The 24,534-nt window shown below is 40.1% G+C and overlaps 1 protein-coding gene across 17 annotated transcripts in view; it reads right to left on the bottom strand.

The window, feature by feature from the left end:
• ptprk (protein tyrosine phosphatase receptor type K) overlaps positions 1-24,534 on the bottom strand; it is a 99,193-nt gene that overhangs the window by 11,979 nt on the left and 62,680 nt on the right. For 8 of the 17 annotated variants that reach the window (XM_061705014.1, XM_061705011.1, XM_061705018.1 and 5 more), the window contains 15 exons: positions 17,377-17,559; positions 16,806-16,925; positions 16,345-16,454; positions 16,052-16,253; positions 15,859-15,964; positions 15,560-15,632; positions 15,269-15,391; positions 15,095-15,169; positions 14,675-14,711; positions 8,583-8,718; positions 6,261-6,290; positions 2,450-2,610; positions 2,044-2,079; positions 488-499; positions 160-347 (listed from right to left, as the gene is read on the bottom strand). In XM_061705014.1, coding sequence (XP_061560998.1) covers positions 160-347; positions 488-499; positions 2,044-2,079; positions 2,450-2,610; positions 6,261-6,290; positions 8,583-8,718; positions 14,675-14,711; positions 15,095-15,169; positions 15,269-15,391; positions 15,560-15,632; positions 15,859-15,964; positions 16,052-16,253; positions 16,345-16,454; positions 16,806-16,925; positions 17,377-17,559 — 1,592 coding nt within the window. The remainder of the gene's footprint in view (positions 1-159; positions 348-487; positions 500-2,043; positions 2,080-2,449; positions 2,611-6,260; positions 6,291-8,582; positions 8,719-14,674; positions 14,712-15,094; positions 15,170-15,268; positions 15,392-15,559; positions 15,633-15,858; positions 15,965-16,051; positions 16,254-16,344; positions 16,455-16,805; positions 16,926-17,376; positions 17,560-24,534) is intronic. The other 9 variants (XM_061705017.1, XM_061705025.1, XM_061705026.1 and 6 more) reach the window with 5 other exon arrangements.

Raw genomic sequence — 24,534 nt, 5'->3', positions numbered from 1 at the left:
AGAAAACAACATTAAATGTGACATATTATATTTCTGCGAGTATTGCTTCTTTGTAGAGTTTTGTCACTGTGGGTATGGAACTCCATCATAAACCGACGACTCCTTGTATTTACACGGTGATAATAGCAAGACCACCACCTAGAGTTCCTGCCGACTTACTTCATACTCCTCCTTAAAGCCGTAGCTGTCGGACGTCTTCATCAAGTTGATGTGTTGCAGGAGGTCGGCCACTCTGATGGCGGGGTGGAGCTGTCCCGTCTGATAAGGAGATTCGGTGCCTTCGCAGTGATAGCGGGGGACATCGAGAAGCCTGCTGTTCTCTGCCGCTGACGCGCTGTGGTTCTCGTCTGCGCGGGAGAGGAAATGATTTGAGGTTAAGGCTGGCAAAAAGAGCCCAAATGGTCATGGTAATAACTTAAGATTTGTTTCCAAATATCCTATTAATAACTTGCTTCTGTGTTATCATTGTTTGCATTTGGATGCCTACCTGTGATTGGAACTACATGACCAAGCAGCAGAAAAAGAAGAGAGCAAAATGTCAGACGGTGGGATGAGAGGGATTTGTCAAGGATGTGTGTTTAAAGGGGCACACGTAATGAATGATGTCATCCCAGACTGGTGGGAATGGTAAAAGGTTAATGTTGATAGATTATTCCCCCAAAAATTGCTTATGTTTTTTTTTGTATTAACCATTGTGTAGGTGCCCTGCAGTTAATTTGATGCTGATCCAAATGAAGATTGTTCAGCTCGCGATCTACTGAGTGGCATTGCACATAGTTACAATTAAAGCTTTCAAAGTCCGATTTTGATTTTTAATTGAAAATATATTTAATTATAGGGAACAAAAGCACACAATGTTTTTTGTTTTTTTTAATCACCACATGTTTGTGCTGTGGGGGATTTGCTGATTGACGCAGCGTATAATGTCAAAGCTCGGGGTCACACACAACCCACTGCTTCGTCTACTCGACTGCTTATTAACTGACACTGTTTATTGCGTCCACCCGATGCTTTTCTTTGCTCCGAGGACGTATTGGCTCATTAATGGCTGCTAAGCTTTGTTATTACCCTCGTCAGGCCAATTAATGGTAAACCTGACATGACAGCGTCTTTTCATTCGCTACTTCCCCGCTACTCCCTCCAATTCTGTGACGTGATGGGTCGGGACAGAGTGGAACAACATCCTTCAGTCCAAATTAAAGGCTACGGAACACTTGATCAACACAGTTTGGTGGCTCTTCGAGGTTTCGGAAGCCTTAAGGGCATGTTCCAACTGACGGTATTGCACTGTCAAGTCCAGACTAATCCAAGGCATGAAAACATCTCAGGGAACAAGAGTAGCTGGTCTTTGGCAAAAACTAAAGTCTTAATGAGTCCAGAGTAAATATCGCAGATTCGTGGTTCTCAAGCTAGCCAGTATAGGCAACATTTTCCTTCTCTTCAAGCATCAGTGTCTTTTGCTTTGCGGGGCAGGGATTTAGATGCCTCTCAAAAGCAGTCAAAAGTGTGGAAATAATTAGGCCTCCAAGGGGGAGGTTTGTAATTACACTGACTATCCAAAATGCTCAGTGGAAAAGAGAAAAGCATGGCGGGGCTTAGGAATGACTGAAGTAACTGTAAACACAGTCTGCTTGGTTGTAGGGGGTTAATTTTCACACAAGATATTGAAAGTTGTCTTATTTCGATATCGTACCCCACAAGGCTAAAAAAAAGGCTATTTTGCTGTGCTTTTTAGTTGCTGTACTGAAGCTTGCTGTTGTTCCTTGTACTTACATTAGATTTATTCTTCAAGCTAAACTATCAGCCCATGCACAGACAGACAGATGCCAGCGGTTCAACACACAGCAGACTCCATGATGTGATAAGAGGCTGGTGAGATCAAGCATTTTAAATGAAAACTGGTTTTAAGTACAATTCAGGGCTGAACGATGCACGAGGACATACAAGGCAAAGGGCTCATTGAAGATGATGATGACAGGGGATTGCTATGGGCTATTTGTTCGGGTGGGAGACGTGACATATTCAATCTATTGGGGGTCTCACCTAACACAGCAGTGGGGACCAGCGGATCGTTGGGCACTGTGGGGAGGAAGCACCGTGAGGAAATGTATGCAACTTCACACTCAACTCACTCAAATGATTTTAGGATTCAAGAGGAGGAAAAATGAGTAGATTTTGCACTAAATGTTCTCTAGGAGTGACTAAAAAGGGACAAGGTTAAATTTCTCTCAGGCACTTAGAAAAGAAATCAAGAAACTGCTCATAGCGTAATGTCTCTATCGAGTCCTTTTGTGTTGTAAAAACTGTTATTCTGACATAGGCTGGCTGGAACCTTAAAAACTGAAAAACCACACGACATAAAAATGCAAGATTAAGACCAGGTTTGAATGTTTTGTTACAATTAGGCTTTATATGACTTGATACGAACGTTATGAATAAACCAACGTACATCTGTTGTTGTGGTTGTGTGAGTCCATGAAGGTCACCGCCATGGGGTCCTCCGCGTGCAGAGTGCTCTGGTCGGCGTAGCTGCGATCCATGGCGTTCACCATATGTGTCATTTCCTGGCGGGTGGTTCCGATGGCGTCTTTACGCTTCTTAGCGAGCTTCCTGTCAGGGGGAAAAAGACAATCGGAGTCAGGTAACATGCAAACTGATATTAAATTGTCATCAGCTGGCCTGCAGGCCACTACTTCACTTAATCATCACATTTTCCAGCATAGGAGCTTTTCGCATGAAATATACCATATTTCCTCATATAGTGGTAGGGGGTTTATTGTTATTTACGCAACAGAATCGAACAACAAGTGTCTATTTGGAGTTTGTCAGGGCATTTTAGAGTCAAATTGTGTTTTTCTTCCCATTTAAACTAGATTTAGACTAAATCTAGACTTTTTGCAAGAATATCAAATAATCTTTAATCTTATCCAGGTCTCCTATACAATTGTTTAAGTAATTTGATCTGAATCTGAGTGGAGTTTAAAACATAAAAAATGGATGCCCACAACACTTCAGAGCTAATTGTACGACTAAAACTACGAATACTACACACTCACTTTAGGTACAGTATCTACTGGTGTTTTGGTTAACAATATAAATCAAATGGGCTGAGGAGGTAACGTTCTAATGGCCGTTTGTGAGGGCCAGTGTCTACGAATTGAGGTAATTACAGCTACCAACCCACTGAGTCGATGTAAGACAGGTATTAACAGTATTTGCTTACAGCGGATGACCCATCTGATTATTAATTGGGGCACGGGCTCTCTGAGGAGGATGGCCACTATTTGAGGAAATATAATGTACGCGGTATCTAGCCTAGCTGTGGGCTGCAGGCGGCTGATTCAAAATGCAAAGCAAAAGGAGAAGAGGAGAGGAAGAAAAAAGAAGACGAGGAAAAGAAACAGGCAAGGATGGTAGATGAGAAATAGCGGATGGCAGCATGTACCAGGCTCAACTGGAGGAGCAAAGGGAAGATGGGCTTGAAGAAATAACCCTTGACCTCAGGTTAGGGAAAGAAAAAGCCCTTCTCAGAAAGTGTGCTTCCAGAAGAAGTTTTGATGCCGTATCATAGGCTGTGAGAAAGTGAAACAATTCTTCATTTCACAGCAGCCGTTTGAAAACTCCCAGTAGAATGAGGCGGCAAGGGACATTTACTAAACACTCTATTGCTCATAGGGTTAGGTCATAAATAGTGGAGCATTATGAAAGGAACAATTCAGGAGAGATGCATCTTAGTCGGACACCTGACTATTTTTCTCTACAGGTTGTTGTCGTATAACACAGTGAAATAAAAAAAGGATTAACTGGAGGTGAAAGAGCACAAAGAAAGGTTGTAATAATCAAAGTGTTGCCCAGAGAAGAAAAATAACAGTTTGATATTTTAACAGTGAGATTGCATTCCCAGGAGGTCCAATCGATAAAATCCAAGGAAAAATAAGACTTTTTTTATAGGACTTTGAGCATGACAAAGCATGCAGGAAAGTTCTGCACCCAGAGCCATAGATATGTATCAGTTCAGACAACTTAAATCCCACTTACTTGATTATGTTTGTATTTGTTATTGATCCAGTGACAATAGAAATTCGAACCATGTCTTCAAATATTTATTGAGAATTCAATAACAAACCCGTTTGACAGGTTCTAGAACAAAAATTAAGGTTAGTTGCCAGACTGATACTCTTATACGGCTCTGACTTCTTCCCAGTAGACAGGCGGGAAGCATGCTGTGGTTTTCCTTTTCTTTTTACCTCTTTTGCCCTCAAAATGCACCAACGCCACCGCTACGACCACACACATAGAGCCACACCCACTGCACTGGCCGAGTAATACAAATTGCCAAGGAGAAAACAGCACAACTACATACATAGAGATATTTTAAACATCATATTCAAATCAGGTAAAGACAGAAGGTGACTGTGACCACAATGATATATTTTTTAAATACTATTTATTTATATATTTCTAAGAATAGTGAACCTCCAAACTCTTAACACTGCAAAAGTATTATCAAAGGGTGAACAAAAACCATCATCTTGCATGACCTAAGCAGATCTTATGAGACTTCAGCTCAGTGAGCAGCGAAAGAATTAACTCTACAAGAGTGTTAGCTTCGCTTTCGCTTTTACTTTGATAAATTACACTTGTCAGAGTAGTGTTAATGCAACACATTTTTGACTTTTACTTGAGTTTAATTGGATGTTGTTGTTGGGAAGAATCGCTATTTTCATTTCGTTACATTGAGCTACATTCTTCTCCATAGTTGTATTTGTATTGTAATATTCTGTATTTCTATCAATTATTCATTTCATGATATACAGTATTTGTTCTGGTTCGTCAGAGAGACTTGTGCCTCGAGCGCGTTCACGGGACTCTTTCACCAATCAAACATAACCACTGGCGATGTTTGACTGAATTTCACCAATCAAACGGAGCCAGACAGTCCCGACTTCGCGGCCCCACACAGAAGCAAAGCTTTCAAGTGATGTATTTACGTGAAACATAGCGGAAACATGGGAGGAAACAACTCGACTAACAGTCAGAAGATGCAACACACCCATAGCCTTAAATTCAATCATTGCTTATCCTGACAGACTATGGAAAAGAACAGTTATGTGATGTCTTGTTAAACGCGTTTGCCTAAAGATGTCCACATTACAGCCAACACCTCCACTTTGAACTTGGTTTTCTATCTAATCTCTGCTTTTTGTGATATATTTGTTCAATGGTGCGCCACGAGAGTTGACCTATATAAACGTATATAAACACTGCTTCATTGATCCTCAGAAGTGATTCTGCCTGCAGATTATTATTATTTCCAGCAGCTGCTATGAAATGCCACTTGGGAGCAGCGCTACAAACACATTAATTTGATTTTAATTTAATATACAATCACTAACACCTCTTTATAATTGTATGACAGTTTGAGCATGGACCAAACTGATTTACTTTACATGGTTACATTATATTACAACAACCTGAGTTTTTGGAGGTTCCAGTGTATTTTATTTTACTTGCAATGTTAAAGATACCCTTCCAAACCAACATAATGTTCATGTTGTTGTTAAGTTCCTGTGGTAGAATTTTAGTCACAGCATGTGAGAGCAGGCTTGAAGCAGAGAGAGAGAGAAAAAAAAAGTAGTGTCAATAAGACAAACCACCACAGGAGTAAAACAAAAGGCCTCCCAACAAAAACGGCACAGTGGTTCAGATCCACTCTTGTGTCCATGATACCTGTGACTTGATGGGCGGATGGATGGTCACATGACTACATGCACACAAAGAGCTACAAGTCACAAGTGCAGCATTCTTTTTTCAAATAACACGCTCAGGCCCGTGTGGTCCCACTTTAGACTGCTTTGGAAACAGCTTGGGCCCTTTAGCAAGACGTCTGCTTCAGAGCGACTTTGGAGCATGTAGAGGACACCGGGGCTGAGGGCAATTCACATTCAGTTCAGTCCTTTTTGATTACATCTCTCATGGTTTTGTACACCTGTTGCTATTTTCCCATTCATTCATTGCTGCCAAATATTTGAATGCAGAAAGAGCTGACATGACTGAGGCGGCAGTGAATTGTCCCCGACCCTGGCGGGGCGTCAATGAGGATGGCTTTGGCTGGTTGGTCAGAGCTGAAAATGTGTGTTTTGTCTTGAAAAAAGTATACTGCATCTTTAAAAAATAACAACATCTAGCCACTAATTAGCCCATTTAAGAGATCAGCAGTTGGACACAGCTGATTGTTGGCTCGCTTGTTGTTTACTTACAGGTAATAAGAGTATGAATAGTAGGTCCTCCTGGGGTTGTGAGCCAATCAGAAAGCAAAGAGACATAAGGGTCATGAATATGCAAATGAGGACAATACTGTCCTGTCCCAACCAGCAACAACAGAAACAGAAGAAAGCATCTTTGCGTCATGCAAAAAGGATTCTTTTCAACACTAAGGGGCATATCTTTTCCAAAAATTTCTGGCTCAAAGCTGAAAACAAATTACAAAAGAAATAAATAAAAGTAACTATTACTAACAACAATGAACTCAATATTTGATGGTAAACTTCCTTGCTCTTATTTTTCACTTTCACCATCCTTGCAATCTTGTTAGCTGCCATTATCCATCATCCAGATTAGAGACTGATTTGATGTTTCATAAGTATGATGTCATAGCTTTGCCATCTCGTCCCACCATTTTAAAGATGCAGTATTGCTTAAAGTTGTAAAGAGGTTCAGTGACAATGGATATTGATCTCCCCAAAGACTCGACTAGAAAACAATTGTCATGACTTGATCAATGTTCTCATAAATGAAAAAAATAATATAATCAAACCGTCCTACTGTGCGCATCAACATTAAACATTTTATTTCAAGACCCTTTTGTACTGTAGTTCATTTCTTTGAAGCCTTATTATATAGCTTAGCTACAGTTCAGTTGCACCACACCAGACAATGAGCCAGGCCAAGTCTCTCCAGAAGACAGAGATGAGATAGTAAAGAACCCATCTCTCAAAGGAATGAAGGTTTTGGACCTTTTTAACCCCCTCTAGCTGCAAACCGCTTAATCCTCAAAGAGGACGTGATGTTTAGAATTTCGTGACAGTTATCGGGCCACTGTGGCCAACGTGGATGTCTGGTGTCAAACGGGTGAGTAGACCGTGAAACAGGTGCCACTTGGTTCAACTAAGGATTATACTTTTAGTGTAAACTCAGCACAATTTGTTTAGGCAAGGTGGAACCCTTCTATCAATTCATTTTCTATAATGCGGGTCCTCAATATGGGTGCAGGTGAGCTCGAGCCTATCCCAGCTGACTTGGGAAGAGAGGCGGGATACAACACTGGACAGGTCGCCCGTCGGTTGCAGAGCAACGTGGCACATATTCATTGGTTCATCAAAGAAAGTGGATTTCAAATATGAAGTTGATTATTTTACAGATGCATACATAAACTTAAAAGCAATTCATCCTTACTTGCACAAAGCTCAAATAAAGTTACTGTTCAAAAATAACGTTTTTAGTGTAAAGCATGTGTGTTGTGTGAGTGTGTAGACTGTGGTAGACATGACTATGTTGACCAGTAATACTGTTAACAAGGGAAAAAGTTAATAAATAATGTAGATTTCATCTATTGATGGAAGCCAATTCAAGTTCGTTTAATTCAGGGTGACTTTCACCACTTCTGGTGATGCAAAATTCCTGTCTGTTCACTTTTGAAAAAGGACTGCTGTGCACTGGTTAAATAGACTTTTCTAAGTTGTAAATACGTTCAGTCGCCACATGATGGCGGTCTGCACCAAACTACCACATCATCCTGATGCACACATTTACACTAACAACAAATCAAATTGAGATATATTGCGTTAGTAGGTTACAAAAAAGAACACTACTTTTGGTTACTTCAGCATGATGATCACTTTTACATCCTGTTACTAACATTATATATCATTATGAACATGACTGTGCTGTACGAATGATTGTGATTCAAACCGGTGAGAACAGTCATGTCCTGAAAAAAACATTTCCAGCACGTAATACATCCTTTGTCCATTTTCCATAGTTTGTGATTTGACTTATTAGCTTTTGTGTTTGTAGACTATTTGAATGACATTTGTTAATTCTAGGCAATTGGTGGCTCCCGCCTTTTAACCCTAACCCTGTAGGGCAGGTGGTTGACTGAGTATGTAAATTAATATGCATCATACATTTCTTCAAGAGAGTAGTTGTGGTCTCTTCTATCTACTCCACTTTCTCACAATATCAAAACCTTTATTTGTTATTACCTACATATTCGTAATGGAATGTTCTGACCTTACCATGTTGCGGTTATGTACATTTCTTTTGCTAAGTAGTTGTTTCTTGAACCAAGGCAAGACTTCTAAAAACATATGAAATATATTCTTAAAATCTATATCTCATAAAAAGTGGTTCTACAGGGAGATCAACGTTCATGGTGGATGGATGGAAGATGGTGCTACTACAGCAAATACTGAGACCAACACAAGAGAATGAATTCATGTGCACATTTTTGTCCATGCGCGTTCTTTCACCTCATGGGTGCGCGGTGAGGTATTGGGAACGCTTCGAGGGGTGTCACTCACCTTTTCTTGACCAATAAGATGGCTACAAGCACCAGCAGTATGAAGACAAGGACACCAGCGCTGATACCGGCAATCTTCACCACACGGTCTGTCTGCTTAGCGGGGTCAGGGATGACTTCGGGCTCCTCAGTGGCACCTTCAGCATAATGACAAGTCATCAGTGTTGTGGTTCTCATTTGTTATCCAAACTTCTAACCACGGAATTCAATCAATGTCCATATATTTCTGATTATGGAAAATAATTAATTTGTATAATTTCTGTAAAACACTTATGTATTTATGAGTAACAAAGGTAAGAAAAGGAATTTTTTATCATCTTCACTCAAATTAGGTGCAGCCCTTTGTAAAGCAAATGTCACAGGAAAAGGGTCAAAATAAATCACTGAAAGTAATGAAACTTTTGAAAATGTTTGCCCTATATATCAAGTGAATATCAAGACTAATATTCCTGCCAGCATAAATACCATGGTAACTGTCATTCATGATGCAAATAGTTCTGTCTTCTGTCTGGGGAGTTTATAAAGCGCAGAGCTATTTAGATTCTTATTAATTAAAACATAACAAAAGCATCTTTTCTTTTGTTGTAATAATAAAAACATCTACAGTGCCATGAAAAACAATTCCCCACCCCCCTCCTGAAATTCTTATATTTTTGCATAGTTTCCCCACTTTAAGATCATCAAACTAGTATAAATAACAAACAAAGATGTGCCGCCTGAATAAACATAAAATGCATTTTTTAAATGGTGATTTTATTTATTAAGGGGAAAACACCTATTCAAAGCTACCTGGCCCTGTATGGAAAAAGTAATTGCCCACCTTGATAAATCATGAATTACCATCCATCCATCCATCCATTTTCTGAGCCGCTTCTCCTCACTAGGGTCACGGGCGTGCTGGAGCCTATCCCAGCTGTCATCGGGCAGGAGGCGGGGTACACCCTCAACTGGTTGCCAGCCAATCGCAGGGCACATACAAACAAACAACCATTCGCACTCACAGTCATTCCTACGGGCAATTTAGAGTCTCCAATTAATGCATGTTTTTGGGATGTGGGAGGAAACCGGAGTGCCCGGAGAAAACCCACGCAGGCACAACTGTGGCTAATACATTTTTTGGGGGAAAGCTGACTTCCTTTTCAGTGACCACACCCAAGCTTGATTAACTCCAGACCTGTTACATTTTTAAAAATCACTTAAATATAACCTGTCTGACAAAATGAATTAGGTAGGCCAAAATATCTTTTAAAAAAAAAAAAAAAAAAAGCAACAACAAAATGCCACAAGCCAAAGAAATTCAAGAACAGATGAGAAATAAAGTAATTGAGATCTGTCTGGTAAGAGTTACAAAGCCATTTTTAATGTTTTAGGATTCCAGAGAAACACAGCGAGCGCCATTATCCACAAACGGAGAAAACATGGATCAGTGAAGAACCTTCCCAAGAGTGCCAGGCCTACAAAAATTACCCCAACAATACAGTGACGACTCATCCAGGAGGTCACAAAGGAACCAAGGATAACATCTATAGACCTGCAGCCCTCCCTTGTCTCAGTTAGGGTCTGTGTTCATGACTCAAGAATAAGAAAGAGACTGGACATCAATGCCAAAGTTCCAAGGTAAAAACCACTGCTGAAGAACAAAGGTTCTTCATTTGCAAAAAAAAATATCTGAATGATTCCTAAGACTTTGGGGAGAATATTCTATGGAGGGACGAGACAGAAGCTGAACTTTTTGGACGGTGTGTGTCTCATTACATCTGGCATAAATGTAACACAGCATTTCAGAAAAATAACATTGTACCAACAGTCAAACATGGTGGTAGTAGTGTGATGGTCTGGGGCTGCTTTCTTCTTCAGGACCCGGACGACGTGCTGTGATTGATGGGACTAGGAATTCTACTCTTTACCAGAAACCCTGAAGGAGAATGCTCAACCATCTGTTTTTTACCTCAAGCTAAAGCGCACTTGGGTTCTGCAGTAGGACAACGATCCGAAGCACACCAGCAGATCAACTTTTGAATGGCTTAAAAAAAAAAAAGCAGCAGCCCACGACCCTGGTGAGGATAAGCGGTAATGAACATGGATGGATGAAATAAAATGGCACTGCATTATGTCTGTATGTTATGTTTACTTGGGCGGCTTGTCTGATATTTACATTTGTTTGATGATCTTAATCATTTAAGTGGGGAAAACTATCCCAAAAATAGGAATTTGAGTATGGGGAACGTTTTCATGAGAAATACAGAAAGCTGGTTTGATTTGTATCTGTCCATGCTCCTGAGCTCCTGTATACGGCTTGCCCTCATACAGTTACTGATTATTTTAATGAATTTCGAATAAGGCAAATACTGTAAATGATGTTCACAAGTACAGCACATGACATAGTTGTTATCCTGTTGATTACAAAAACACAAGGCTGTTGTGATGCTCCTAATCTCTATTTAGTGATCTCAAATAGTTTGTATTGCACTCTCAGAACATTAGTGTATTATGATAATCCAAATAATCCAAAATAAAGACAAATGCAAAACTGGATTTCATGCCGCGTATTCATCAAACCCTAATCCACTTCCGATGCTCAATATCAATAAGATAAACATAATCTGTTGTTCTTTTTATCTGCCTCCATGTTTGTAAGCATATTATTTGGTTATAAAATGTTTCTGATGTTGAGATCTTTGGAAATGCCCCAATGTGACATTATGGAATGTTATTATACGACTACAGTAAACGCTGTACAGCTGAACCACAGCACACTTACGAAAAAGCGCATCACACATGTATGATATATATATATATATTTTTTTTTTGTTCCTTAATCAAATGGGAACTATAATAATTTGTGTTGATTTATCAAACAATAATTGGGGATTTACAGAGGATAAAGAAACATATAGCATGTTTAAGGTGTGCTATATACAAGAAAATAAATGCATGTAGCCCTGTTTAATATTAGTCTACAGCTCACAACTTCCAGTTAAATACAGCATAACTACATGAAATAACTATGGATATACATGGATAACTTCATGAATAAAAGATCCCTCTCCAAAGATCCCTTTCCAGCAAGAAAGGTCCATGACCTTTCTTGCTGGAAAAAAGTGATGAATAAAGTCTGAATGTATATATTATAAAAAATGAGGCACTAGAACAACAGAGTAGAGATATATGTGTCATTCTTGGTATGATTATTATTTACAAAAGATGTCATTTTACCCACTTTATTTGCTCTAAAACTATTCATCGTATACTTGCTTTTGTTGGCTTTTTTTCTTAAATAAAATGCAAAAAAATAATGTACACGTTTTGGGATTAAAAGGACACAATAGTATCCTCAAAATAGATGACTGATGGTAACCCTGTTTCAGCAAGTTTTGTTGCACTCATAGAGACGAGAGTAAAGACAAGGAAAAACAAAACAAAACAGTATTTAGAAGGTTCCAAGTGACCTCATAATACCCAGAGTAGCTTTTAATTCCTGTAAAAAATTATCCAGGTCACTACACTAACAGTCACACGTATATACACATGGAGCAAAAAGTCCCCGAGGCAGCGATGACAATACACAATAGCCAAGATGACCTCATAGGACCACTAACACTTAATCCTCCCTCCCGGATGCACGCCTCAGTGCGCGCACACTTGCAGACGGGCAAAGAGAGAAAGGAAGGGACAGTCGTCTGACCTCTGCGACCATTAGTGTGCCTTCCTCCCTTATCACTGCATGAAAATTTCAGTTCTGTCACTTCAATCATATTTCCAAATCGTCAGGCTGCGCGACTAAAGGGACAAAGACCTACAGTATGTAATGACACAACGACCAGTAAACACTTTTGGGAGGGAAAATGAGACACCGCACAAAATATAACTGAGCCCCCACTTGGACTTTCACGTCCTTGTGTCCTCAAACTGAACCTACGAGCCTGCAAGAGCATTTGATCCAGACCGCCACGCAATTTTAAAAACAAATACACAACTCGGTGCAACTGTTGTACGTGCCCCCAAAACATTGAACTCGCAAATGCTCATAATATATCGTACAATAACACACATTTGCTAAATTATATTTCTTCATATGTTTAGTATGGCCCTTTGGGACTGATATGACCCACTTTGATAAAAAGGTATGGCACCTGAAGTAAATATAAAGGGAAGTAAAGCACATAATGACCTCTTTCACGCACACATACACACACAACTGAAACGGTCTCACACACGCTACTAAAATGCTCTGATACACACTACTGGATCATTCTCACACACCCATTTGTATGGGTGCTCACTTTTCCCCCCTATACACTCTGGGCTCAGCCCCAGCAAGCAGAACTCACTCTAGTCGCAACGAGAAGGTTCCACCCCACGGCTGTCTTGGTAACGAAAGTCAGACTCGCCATTGGTCCAGCAGTATAAGGGAGGGGTATACAATCGCTTACTGTATTTTACGGACTATAAGTCGCGTTTTTTTTTCATAGTTTGGCCGGGGGTGCGACTTATACTCCGGAGCGATTTATATGTGAAATTATTAACACATTAACATTATATAATTTCACGTTATTTTCACACTGACAACGGCAAGAGGGCGCTGTGTATCTGTACCTGCTACTTCTGTACCTCTGAAAATTGATAATTTCAACATTAGCGGTAACTTATAAAAACAATTGACTGAACAAAAATGGGATCGAAAAGAATAAATTTCCCCCCAAAAACGCGACTTATACTCCAGTGCGACATATATGTTTTTTTCCTTCTTTATTATGCATTTGTTGGCTGGTGCGATTTATACTCCGGAGCGACTTATAGTCCGGAAAATACGGTACTTAAAAAAGGGCCGGATCTAATTTCAATCTGCTATAATTCTTGATCGTTGGAATATTTTGATGAAAAGCATTTCACAGACTTACTAAAGTTAGCATGTTATTAAAATATTAAAACACCTGGGAACTGTTTTAAATTGTAAAAAAAAAAAAAGGAGCATAATATATCATAATAGATTATGATCCGAATTCAAGACAGGTAGTTTATTGATGTAAGGTCTAATGCATCCTGCTTTTAACCTACTTTGTTGACACTTTTACAATTCCTATACTGTATATTTAAAATCAGTTGGGAAAACTGAATCTAATAGATGGATCTGGACAATACATGAATAATAATGATTGCACCAAGAACCCGTGACTGCTGTCTATCCGGCTGTATGCTCTATCCGGCTATATGTTCCATAACCCAGCCGTTATGGAACACACAACTAAGTCCCCTTTAATGATTAATTCTGCGGTCATTAAGTATGATTGTACTCAATATAATGTCCCTTTTTACAGTCTAGTTTAACAATCCTTCAAGGTCTAGCAGGGCAAAGCGAGATCTGTTAGTTCATTGAAGGCTGACATGACAATTGCTTGTGTGCACCGACTCTGACCTTTTCGCTTAGCTATTTAACTGGAATAACGTCTACATCTATGTAATTAAAATATGGACTATCTTTAGCCATAATACCAACCACAGAACCTTTCACACAACACCACCGTCCATTTGCCATATCGCTATCTTTTGTTAACATGGATGCAGACGCCACCCCCCTCCCCAATCCCCCACCTCCCCATTTATCAGTTAGTTATAACCTGATCCATCAGTTGCCATTTATAAAATCTTTCCTCAAAACGACTACCAGTATATGCTTATGTGCGTATTTTCCAGGTAAAAGAAGCTCCATTTAAAACCAGTGCATTAGGCTGTCAAACATATGGCACCAGATAAAGAGCATCACATTTCGACGCCATGCACACTGATCCTCTGCACATGCACACACACACACACACACACACACATACAAATAAATTTCTCTCTCTAGCATTATATCGCTAATACTCATGATGCGGATGTCCACTCTTATGGAACACTCCGGTGGCTAAGAGGATGATAACTTGTTAATACAGTTCACAACAATCCGTTATTAAAAAGAAAAATGCTTAAGAGAGAGAAAAAAAATCGAAATACACTGATTTCATTTTGACACAAACCAACTACAAAAACAGAAGCACAGTAATAGAATCATGACAGTGTCTAAATTGAAATGAATGAATTAAATGTTCTTACCTTTAGTAGCAAGCCTCAAACACTGGGTTTTAGTTTCCTGGAGGGGGAAAAAAAAGACAAAAATGACAACACGTGAGCAAACTAGTCATTTGTGTAATAGTTGACATACACATTTTGAAAAGTGGTCATAGAATGTGACGAAATGTTTGATCAGCAAAGTGAATATTATACTCATAGACTTGATTATAAAAGCTGCATTGTAGGCCAATTCTCACAGAAACATTATCAAAAAAGACAAAAATATTCTTTTGTAAAGCAGGCCAATTCTAACATGAGAAAATTGTGAAAAATAAAAAAATAATTACTCCATAAAGCATTTACCGTAAGTCCTAAAGAAGCATTAGCAGTGAGGACTGTAGAAATAATGCTAGGGCTTTTTTTTTTTTTTTTTAGCTAAAATAGTTTTCATTCCGTATTTACCCGCTCAGTGCTGCTAACAGCTTGAAGGTATATGTTGTAGTTCTTCCTGGGAGCCAACGGAGGGTTCCAGAAACCCTGGGGATTAAAAGGCAATTGTTAGACAATAGCTTCACTTCAGCATTCCCAAACGTGGTGACCCCAACAAAATATGCAGTTAAGCTGAAAGTGACATGCCTGGTATGTCTTGTTGTCTCCCACCGTGAACGGGAGGGGCTCAGGGAGGTTGCTGGGGGACAGCTGAGCAGCATAATAATACGGGGATCCACCAGTAGATGCACTGAGGTAAGAAACTGGAACCTGGGAGAAAAACATCATCGATATAAACTGTATAATACATTCTGTTTACGTTGAGTCAAAGCAGAACTTACAAATGTAATTTAGAAGTATATACATCATATTGGCCATTTAATGAAAACACTTTATAGCTTAGAAAATCAACTATATGTAAAGGATGTTTATAATTACCTCAAAACAGTCGGAAGAAGCTTGGCGACGCGTTCTCCGGGGATTCACTTCCTCCACTACAATCTGGTACGCACTGTAAGAAAAAACATCACATTTAATATTTAGGTAGTTGTATGTATACAGAATTTAATAAGTGACAGTCATTACAAAGTTCAGGGGGAAAAAAAATACCCTGTAGCTTCACTAGATTTTTGCATTTGCTATTACTGACGATGTGAGAGAAATACCTTTGTGGTTGCCAGGCAAATTTAAATATTTATTTTACTGTATATGTAATATGATATGATTATTATTATTACCTTATTGGTGCACCTTTAGCCTGGGCAGGTTTTAGCAGAACAGTGATGGTTGTTGCAGTTTCATTCAGAAAGGCCTCTGATCCATCATATTCATCTATTGTTGGGGCTAAAGACAGACAACACGTTTAATAGTAATTGCCTATTTTATAAATCTGTATATAGGTGATAAATGATCAATAAACATATTTCATACCTGAAATATTAGTAGTCACATTCAGAGTGGTCGCAGGACCAAATCCTTTCGAGGTGGATGCTCGTATGGAGAACTGGTAAGTGACCCCTGGGTGCAGCTGAGAGAAGAGGTGATGGGTGGCGTTGGAGGGTAGAGACACCGTGAGTCCCGGCCGCTGTAGAGGCACCGACGGATCGAAAGAACGCAGGCCGCTGTAGCTGATCTGGGGCGGGGCAGAGACGGAAACATGCAGTTCCATTGAGCTCCAGATACGCGTCTATATAAAAGGTAAAGTTCTTTCTATTGATAGTTACTTCATATTGTATGATGATTCCGTTGGGCTCTGACGGTTCCTTCCAGTAAAGTAGAATTCTGTCCTCAAATGGTGTGGCTCTTGCAGACTGAGTGGGAACCTGACCTGGAACTGTTAAAGAAGAGACACGAAGTTGTTCAAATTAAAAATAATGAAAAGGTATAGGCCATGTGGGGAAGATTTAACTACATTTTTTATTGTCAGCAAAATGGTATATTAGAAATTATTGTATGTCCTTTAAGACACAATGCACACTAATACTGATGTGATTATTAGATTTCAAGGGAATTGTATTTTCCCATTTTCAGGGCCCAAAAGGCACATTAAAAAAAGCTACAATATTTTTTTCTTCTTCTTCGTGTGCCACTCCTGTACCACTTCACAAAGTCTCAAACGGGTGCCTAGTACCATTGCAGCTTTACAGATACTTTAATAAACGTCAAAAAACAAACTGTATCTCACCATCTTCATCAGTTTGGATGATTGTTTCATCACTCTCTTTTCGACCCTCTGGATTGGTCAAAATCATCTTCAGACTGACGTTGGTGTAAGGTGGCAGATTTCCTACGATGTGACGTGGTGCTGAAAAGATTAGAGTAATTGATCAAGGTCTGAATGGTGTTGTAGGTCCATCAGTAGGATATACAGATCACTGATGGTGTAGTAGTACATTCGCCTAACTTTGGTGCAGGCAGTGTGGGTTCAGTTCCCAGTCAATGACAGCGTGTATGTGAATGAGAATGGTGGTCTCTCTCTATATGTGTGCTCTGCGACTGACTTCCCCCGGAGTTACCTGGGAGAGGCCCCGGCTCCCTGCGTCACTGAACAGGATAAGTGGTGTAGAAAATGGATGGATGGATAGACACATAATGTGTCAATAATAGCTATACAACTAAAAACCTTTCCCAATACTGATCATGAAAATCAGTCATGCATGACTTGAATTCCCATAGGACAATTTCAGACATGATCTGATAAGCATAATATCCTGTTGTGAGACAGCCACCTAGACATCGTGTGATGCTGTAGGTACCTTTGGGGTCCATGTCCAGGCAGTCAGCCTTGCTGCGATTGTTAGCCGTCATGTAGTGGTAACAGATGGTGACGTTAAAGGTATGACAGCGGGTGATGTTGTAACCCAATGATTCCCAGTCCACAGCTATCAGGCGGGACCTGGTCTCAGCGATCTTCAGTCTCTTCGGAGTACGCATGGGTTCTAAAGAGACAAACACACACAAAGGAAGAAAGAAGGTGAAGACAAAGAAAGAAGAAAGGAATTAGGAAAAGGGTGACAATCTTAGACCTTCAAATGGAACTATGACATAGGACCGAGTCTTGCTGCACAGTACAATATGAGCAATACAGTTATTGTCATGAGCTGAACGGTTTCCTCTTCCTTTACTTTTACAGTCTGTCAGGCAGCCTCAAATAATTGAGTACTGAACAGTTTTATTTTATTTTATTTTGTTCCATTAAATATTGGTTAACTTCTCTTTATACGTGTACGACTTAATGTTACTTAAAACACTACCTGTGCAGTTAATTCAATTAATATTGTTTCACATGGAAACGAATGTAAATCGACTTGGAAGTCAACCAAGCTCAAAGTTTTGCTGTACACATTTTCTGCTTGCCAAGATCTAATTATTTCAGTCGGTAGCCTTGAGTCGAATATGTATACAGTATATGGAACATGCGCTTCCTCATTAAGGGCAGAGCTGCAAAGGCTACCCATCAACCTCTAAGGGCCTGCCATCTTGTTACAAGCTCATCAGACATCCCCTTTATTTAGGAGGCACAGCTACTACTCATTCAGCAGTTATCCTATTCACCAAGGGTTAAAACAATTTATAGTTGTGTGCCTTAGCAGTTCCTGGCATTAATGTAATTACGCTAGTGCAAACGGATACTGGAAAACATTTGTTTTCAAATAAAGGTGCTCTAAAGTGCATTGAAGTCAAAGAAAATGATGACTTGTCATTTCTTTTTTTCCCTCTGTCACATTGTAACCAATCCGCAGCTCAAATATGGTTCTAAAAACAAACCAGAGAGTGGTAAAAGGAGTAACAAGTTTTCTGCATCCCTTCGGCGAATGTCTACCCCTCTCAGAGGAGACAGCACAAGGACAAAAACTTGTCGCTTCTGTTGACAAGCCATTATCTGTCCGTCGCTCACCACACATGCAAGACACTTCGCTGACACACTGGTATTACCCATAAATATGGGTGTGTGCGCATGTGTTTCATGGTGCCCGGAGCCATAACTCGGGTTAAGCTTGTACAAAGTGTGTCCCTCAGGTTGACCAAAGATGAGGGTCACTATTGTTTATGGCTTTGTATCGGAAGGGTCTCCATGACATTATTGCAAATCAATGTAATCTCCTTTAAATTGTGCGCACTATATAAAAACCTTCGTACCACTGATAAGAATGTATTGTCAAGGGCAACTCTCTAACACACAGACACACGGCTACTATGGTTTGACATTTCGATTTAAATGGCTCACTAATAGAAACGCATCGGGATGTGAGGGAAAACAAAAATGAAATAAACAAGATGAAGGGAAGAAGACACCTTGGCAGGTAATCGTCAACTGTGAAGACATCATTGCCCGTGCATGTGAATAGCTGCTCATGGATAGATGACATTTAAACAGTCAAATCTCATATTCCTGCCTGTCTTGTCTCTCCTCTTCAATCTTTTCCTCGCTTCGCTTCCTTTGTTCAAATCAATAATTGGAGCAACTGATTGCTGAGTGTGCTGATGCTAACATTATTTTAAAGACTAAAACCTTTGCTATAGCTGTGTCTTTCTCTCTTCTTCTTGTTTAGCCTCAGGTTACCCAACAATGTTCAAACAGGTGTTGTTGTAAAGTCTTCTGCTGTTGCTTTTTGCTCCCTCTTTTCTCCTTATTTATCTCCAGGTTCCCCAACCAGGTCCCAGCAGGTGTTAACTGTTGCCGTTTTGTCTTTGGTCATTTTGTTCAATCTTTTCTCCTGTTACGTCTCCTCTTAAACCATATATTGTGCGGTGGCATTACAAATAGATAAAAAATTATGTGTGCCGCTTATAGTTAGGTACACCGGTACACATCTAAGTAAAATTAAAAAAATAGTTTGTAAGCATATTTGGCCCAGTTTGCTGAAATTTTTGACATTGGACCAAAGGTTGCCCAGTGAAAGGCATATCCATCAAGTCAAAACATGATTGGACTGCACTTGCGAGGTATTGAAGGTCAAAGTTTACAAGCAAAAATGCAGCCTGTTGGATTTGATTTTATTGTTTTAACACCGGTGGCACAGTGGCCGACTGGTTAGAGCAGTCAGCCTCACAGTTCTGAGGTGCGGTGTTCACTCCCCGTCCCCGCCTGTGTGGAGTTTGCATGTTCTCCCCGTGCCTGCGTGGGTTTTCTCCGGGCACTCCGGTTTCCAGCCACATCCCAAAAACATGCATTAATTGGAGACTCTAAATTTCCCGTAGGCATGACTGAGAGTGCGAATGGTTGTTTGTTTCTATGTGCCCTGCGATTGGATGGCAACAGGTTCAGGGTGTACCCCGCCTCCTGCCCGATGACAGCTGGGATAGGCTCCAGCATGCCCGCGACCCTAGTGAGGAGAAGCGGATCAGAAAATGGATGGATGTTTTAACACCTGAGATGTCATGAAAGGCTTTGAAAATGTATTTGACAAATCTCTCTCTCTCTCACACACACACACACACACACACACACAAACACACACACACACACACAGAGAGAGAGAGAGAGAGAGAGAGAGGAAGACAGCAGTTCCAGATACATAATTTACGTATGCAGTCATTTTAACACTGGTTTATGTGCTTGGTTCATGTAGGGGTCACACTTGAGCTGAAGTGAACCCAACTATACCAAAGTTCACTTGTAAGCCACCTCCCCAAGTGGTCTTGATCCGCCTGTTTGGTGCGCACCAAGAGTTCAGAAGATAGCATTCACGCTTGTGTTCATTCTAACCAAACCAAACGAGGAACGCAATCTAAAATGCAAACCGCCTCTTATTTTCCAACCCATAATGCTTCTCAACCATGTCTATTTACTCAAAGGAAAGAAAAAAACAGTCATTTAAGAGAGGAAATTAAACTGAGGCAAGAGGGAGCAAAGAAAAGATAATGGGAGTGTAGGAAAGAGGAGGGTGGAAAAAGGAATGAAAGACAACAGGAGGAGGAACGCAGAGAGACGATAACTCGTGTGGAAAGTGGCCAAAGTCATACGGGACCTGGTCCAATGGAAAACTACAGAGGCCGCCTTGTCCCTTTCCCCTCCTCCGGTAAACAGACAAACAGTTGGATTCATGTTGGAACTAAAAGGCTTTGTTCTCCACAGTCGGGAGCTTTGAAAAACAACAATACCAATAAACACCCAACAATAACACTAAGGACGGCGGGCGTCATATCAGCCGAACCCAGAGGTTGGTATAAAAAACAGAAAACAAAGGTGGTGGACTGAAAGACACTAAGGATAAAAAACTAAATTCTCTCAACAGAAACCAGAGAGAGAAGCCAGGATGTGTGCAGCCAGAGGCCCATAGAATAAAAGTGCTTTTGAAGAAAATCGGGAGAGAGGATGAGAGTGGGAGGAAGCAGAAAGAGTTGACGGGAGATGCAGCCAAATCCAAAGTTAATCTGTCCAATTAGTTCTTGGTAATCCTTCCACTGTCACGAGGAAGAAACAAAAGTCACTCATTCCGTTTAGGGCCCACTCTCCTAAACATCTCTGCTCTCCATGGGCCCTAAAGATGCAGATTTGCACATTGCAAGCTTTCATCCACATTTGCCTCGGCAGGGATTGATTATATTGTGTGTAATTAGGACAGCCTTCAAGAGGTCAACAGTAGAATGACTCAGCTGAGATAAGGAAAAATGAAATGCTCATTTATAAATTAAAAAGCCACTTAGTTGATCTTAGATGTGTTTTCTGATCAAATAGCACAATGCTACGCCCCGGGACAGATTTAATTCCGCCGGCAGAAAATGATTTAAAAGTAGAGCATATCCGGTGAGTAAAGTGCAAATGTTATGGCTGCTTTTTAAAGGACTTTTAACAGAAAAAACTTGACTGCAGACTCAACTATAAAGAAGCACAAGTGATATATTGTGTGGTCCTGGTATATGTGCTTGTGTGAAGAGATATGCGACTTGTGCACTTCAAATTTTCCATTAATCCATGTGATGCTGAGCTTGTGCCGCAATAGCAAAAATACTGCAACACACCTGTACTTTGTGTGTCTGTGTGCATGTGTGTGTGTGAATCCTTCCAAGCATGAATTTATGTTCATGGCTGTGTGTGTTTTTGACAAAACCAGCTCACACCAAGACACTTTGGAAATTCAGGCTCTTGGATTAAAAGCCACTTCATCAACTACAAACTCTTCACGCCAACTCTATTATTTTTCACTCTTCCGACAAGAGTAATAAATCACCGCAGAGGGAAAATCGAGAAAATTGGTGTGTGGGGCACAAAAAGGAGCAAAGATATAAAATGAAGAAAAATTGCCATGAAGATGGAATAATTACTGTCATCTCAACATTTGTGACGGTATATAATTAACTTAATTGGTACTCGACTCAACTATTATTATATTATATAGCTGCGTATTAAGAGTTTTATCTGTCCGTCTTTTGCATGTGTTTGCCTTTAAGGTTTTGTGTTACATATTCAGTAATCTACAGGTGGTGGGATAAGACAAATTTAACCAAACAGAGAAAGCAAAGGCATCATTACCATTTAAATAACATTCCTACTGGATTGTGTGCACCAGGATGCATACAAGCACAATTCTACATCCAGGGACGTTTGTGTGCATTTGTCCGTATGCTCACCAAAAAAAATAAATAAACGGTGTGACATAATTTCAATATTAAAGTCAGAAAGCATGCTGTTTAGCATATGGAATACGCTAGTCCGTTTCATGTACTCCTTCAACGCGACATTTGATGATGATGTCAGGGGTGGCTTTGGGTAGGGAAAAGATTTGTTCAGTCAAATCACTTCAATGCAAATCAACTAATCCTTAGCTCGTTCACATCTGTCATCCTTGTTGAGGATGCAGTGGAACTTCTAAATATTGTACAATTTGACCAAGCACAAAGTTTCATTGTTTTGACTAACAGTCTTCTTCAACTTGTTTTTACACTGACAATTAAGAATTGGAAAATGCTACTTTAAATCTACACTTCACCTGATGGTCTAGTGGTTAGTATTTTGCGCTCTTACTGCCGTGGTCCAGGTTTAATTCCTGGTCTAATTTACCTCACGGGTTGAATAAAGTATCGATCTAGCTAGATATCTATCTATCAGTGCGCAAATAGACGACAGTTATAATGCCAACAACTGGACTTTGAAATGCAACATTTTTATGTTTGTTACTTTGTGGAATTGTATTTTCTAAATCTGATCTTAACAAATCAAAAGGTTGACCAACGTTCCAGAACGAATTGTGTTGACTTTCGCGATTCAGTTGTAGTAGTAAAGTGCATCGTTAGGGGATGTCAGTTGACAGGCCTGACTACATTGTTCGCCTGGTATATCGCGGTTCATCGTTCGCACCACCACTATATCACTTTTTCAAGCGATTGCTTTTTTAGCGTTTTAAAGTACTTACTGTAACACCCTCGCGAGTGGGAATGGAGAGCCGATGCACTTTTCAGCCGTTTATTGAAGGCCGAGAGAACAGTTAAAATACAAACACTCAAATAGAAGCTGCTTTTAGCCACATATCGTTGTGACACTCACACACAGATTCGCCGGTGTCTCACGCCACCCAACCAGGCCCTGCGAGGCACATACTGTACATGTACACAAACGCTACAATCCGCACAGTATTTTCTATACATATGTAAAGCATGTGGGTGGGGTAAAACCCTCCCCCCCCAAAAAAAGTCTATTTTCACCTATTGCGGTTGGGTCTGAAACGTAACCCCCATGACTCATGGGAGTTTACTGTATTATCCACCTGTAGATCATCAAGGAACTATTTCGTATTTATGGTTTATAAAAAGTTGATATCTATCCAAGTGGGAATTCATATTTGACCTGAGGACGCATTCATGCAGTCAAATACTGCACCTCTCAGCAATAGTTCTTACAACAAGCTCCACAAATGTCTTCTACTTAGTGGACAAAGGGGTTCATTTCAAGTGAATTCATTACTCCATTGTATGCTGTTGGACTGATAGCCACACATGGTATAGATTACAATGATTACCATCGTTCACGCAAACCTGTGAGTCACAAGAAGATGAATTTCCACTCCGTCCAAAAGGAAACTACTCAATACACGAGTCGCGTGTAAGAAGTCCCTCACTTTCAATAAACACAGGCAATAACACGCACGCACGCACCCACACACACATAAACATCGGTTGGCGGACATCAGTCAGGCCCTGCAGTTATGAATTTTCATCTGTTTTTCATTTTCCTTCACAAGTTTCATCATTCTCACACCCCTCTCGCCGCATGCGCACTTTCACTCCTGTGTATTTTCATCATCTCCCATCACTGCCGCATCATTCTGTTTCTAATTGCTTTTCTTCTGAGTCTCCCTCGCTCTGTGCCTCTCCCCCAGGCCAGCTGTGTTTTTATTTCACACGTTTATTTCGACAAATGTCAGACAGAGTTTGTGCCCTCTGTCTATTGATCCACCGAGAGAATAATATGGAATGAAGAAAGAGAAGAGAGGGGTGATGTGAAAGACATGAAGCTGGAGCAAGTCTAAGAGTGAGTCTATGAGGTTTCAGTGAGTTTTGACGCTAGATGCACAAACAAATATCAATCCTTATGTAAATACATTGTGAAAATGTATGTGATTGTGCTTGTTTGTTGCAGAGATGGGCATAATAATTGATTATGACAAATTTTGCACGTGATAAAATATCAATGGTTATATTTACTGTTTCAAATGTTTATTATCTTACGGTATTAGGGGGGTTTGTGTTCAATCCAAACTGCAAGCTGCCACCTCATCATAGGTGGAGCTAGGTGTGCCATAACCAGTGTCTGTGTCCACTCATTTACACACAGGAGGGGAAAATGAGGAATTAGCCCTTAACAAGCAGATAAAGCCCAGTCTGGAGCCTCAAGCATGAATGACTAACAACTGGATAAATGCACTTGAGTTGACAAAAAGTAATTTAAGTTTAAATATAGCCATCTTGAATTT

This window comes from Phycodurus eques, chromosome 18 (assembly GCF_024500275.1).
Source record: "Phycodurus eques isolate BA_2022a chromosome 18, UOR_Pequ_1.1, whole genome shotgun sequence".
In the NCBI taxonomy this organism is placed as follows: Eukaryota; Metazoa; Chordata; class Actinopteri; order Syngnathiformes; family Syngnathidae; genus Phycodurus; species Phycodurus eques.
The sequence above is the reverse complement of the archived record's forward strand: the minus strand, read 5'-3'. Positions and strand labels throughout refer to the sequence as shown.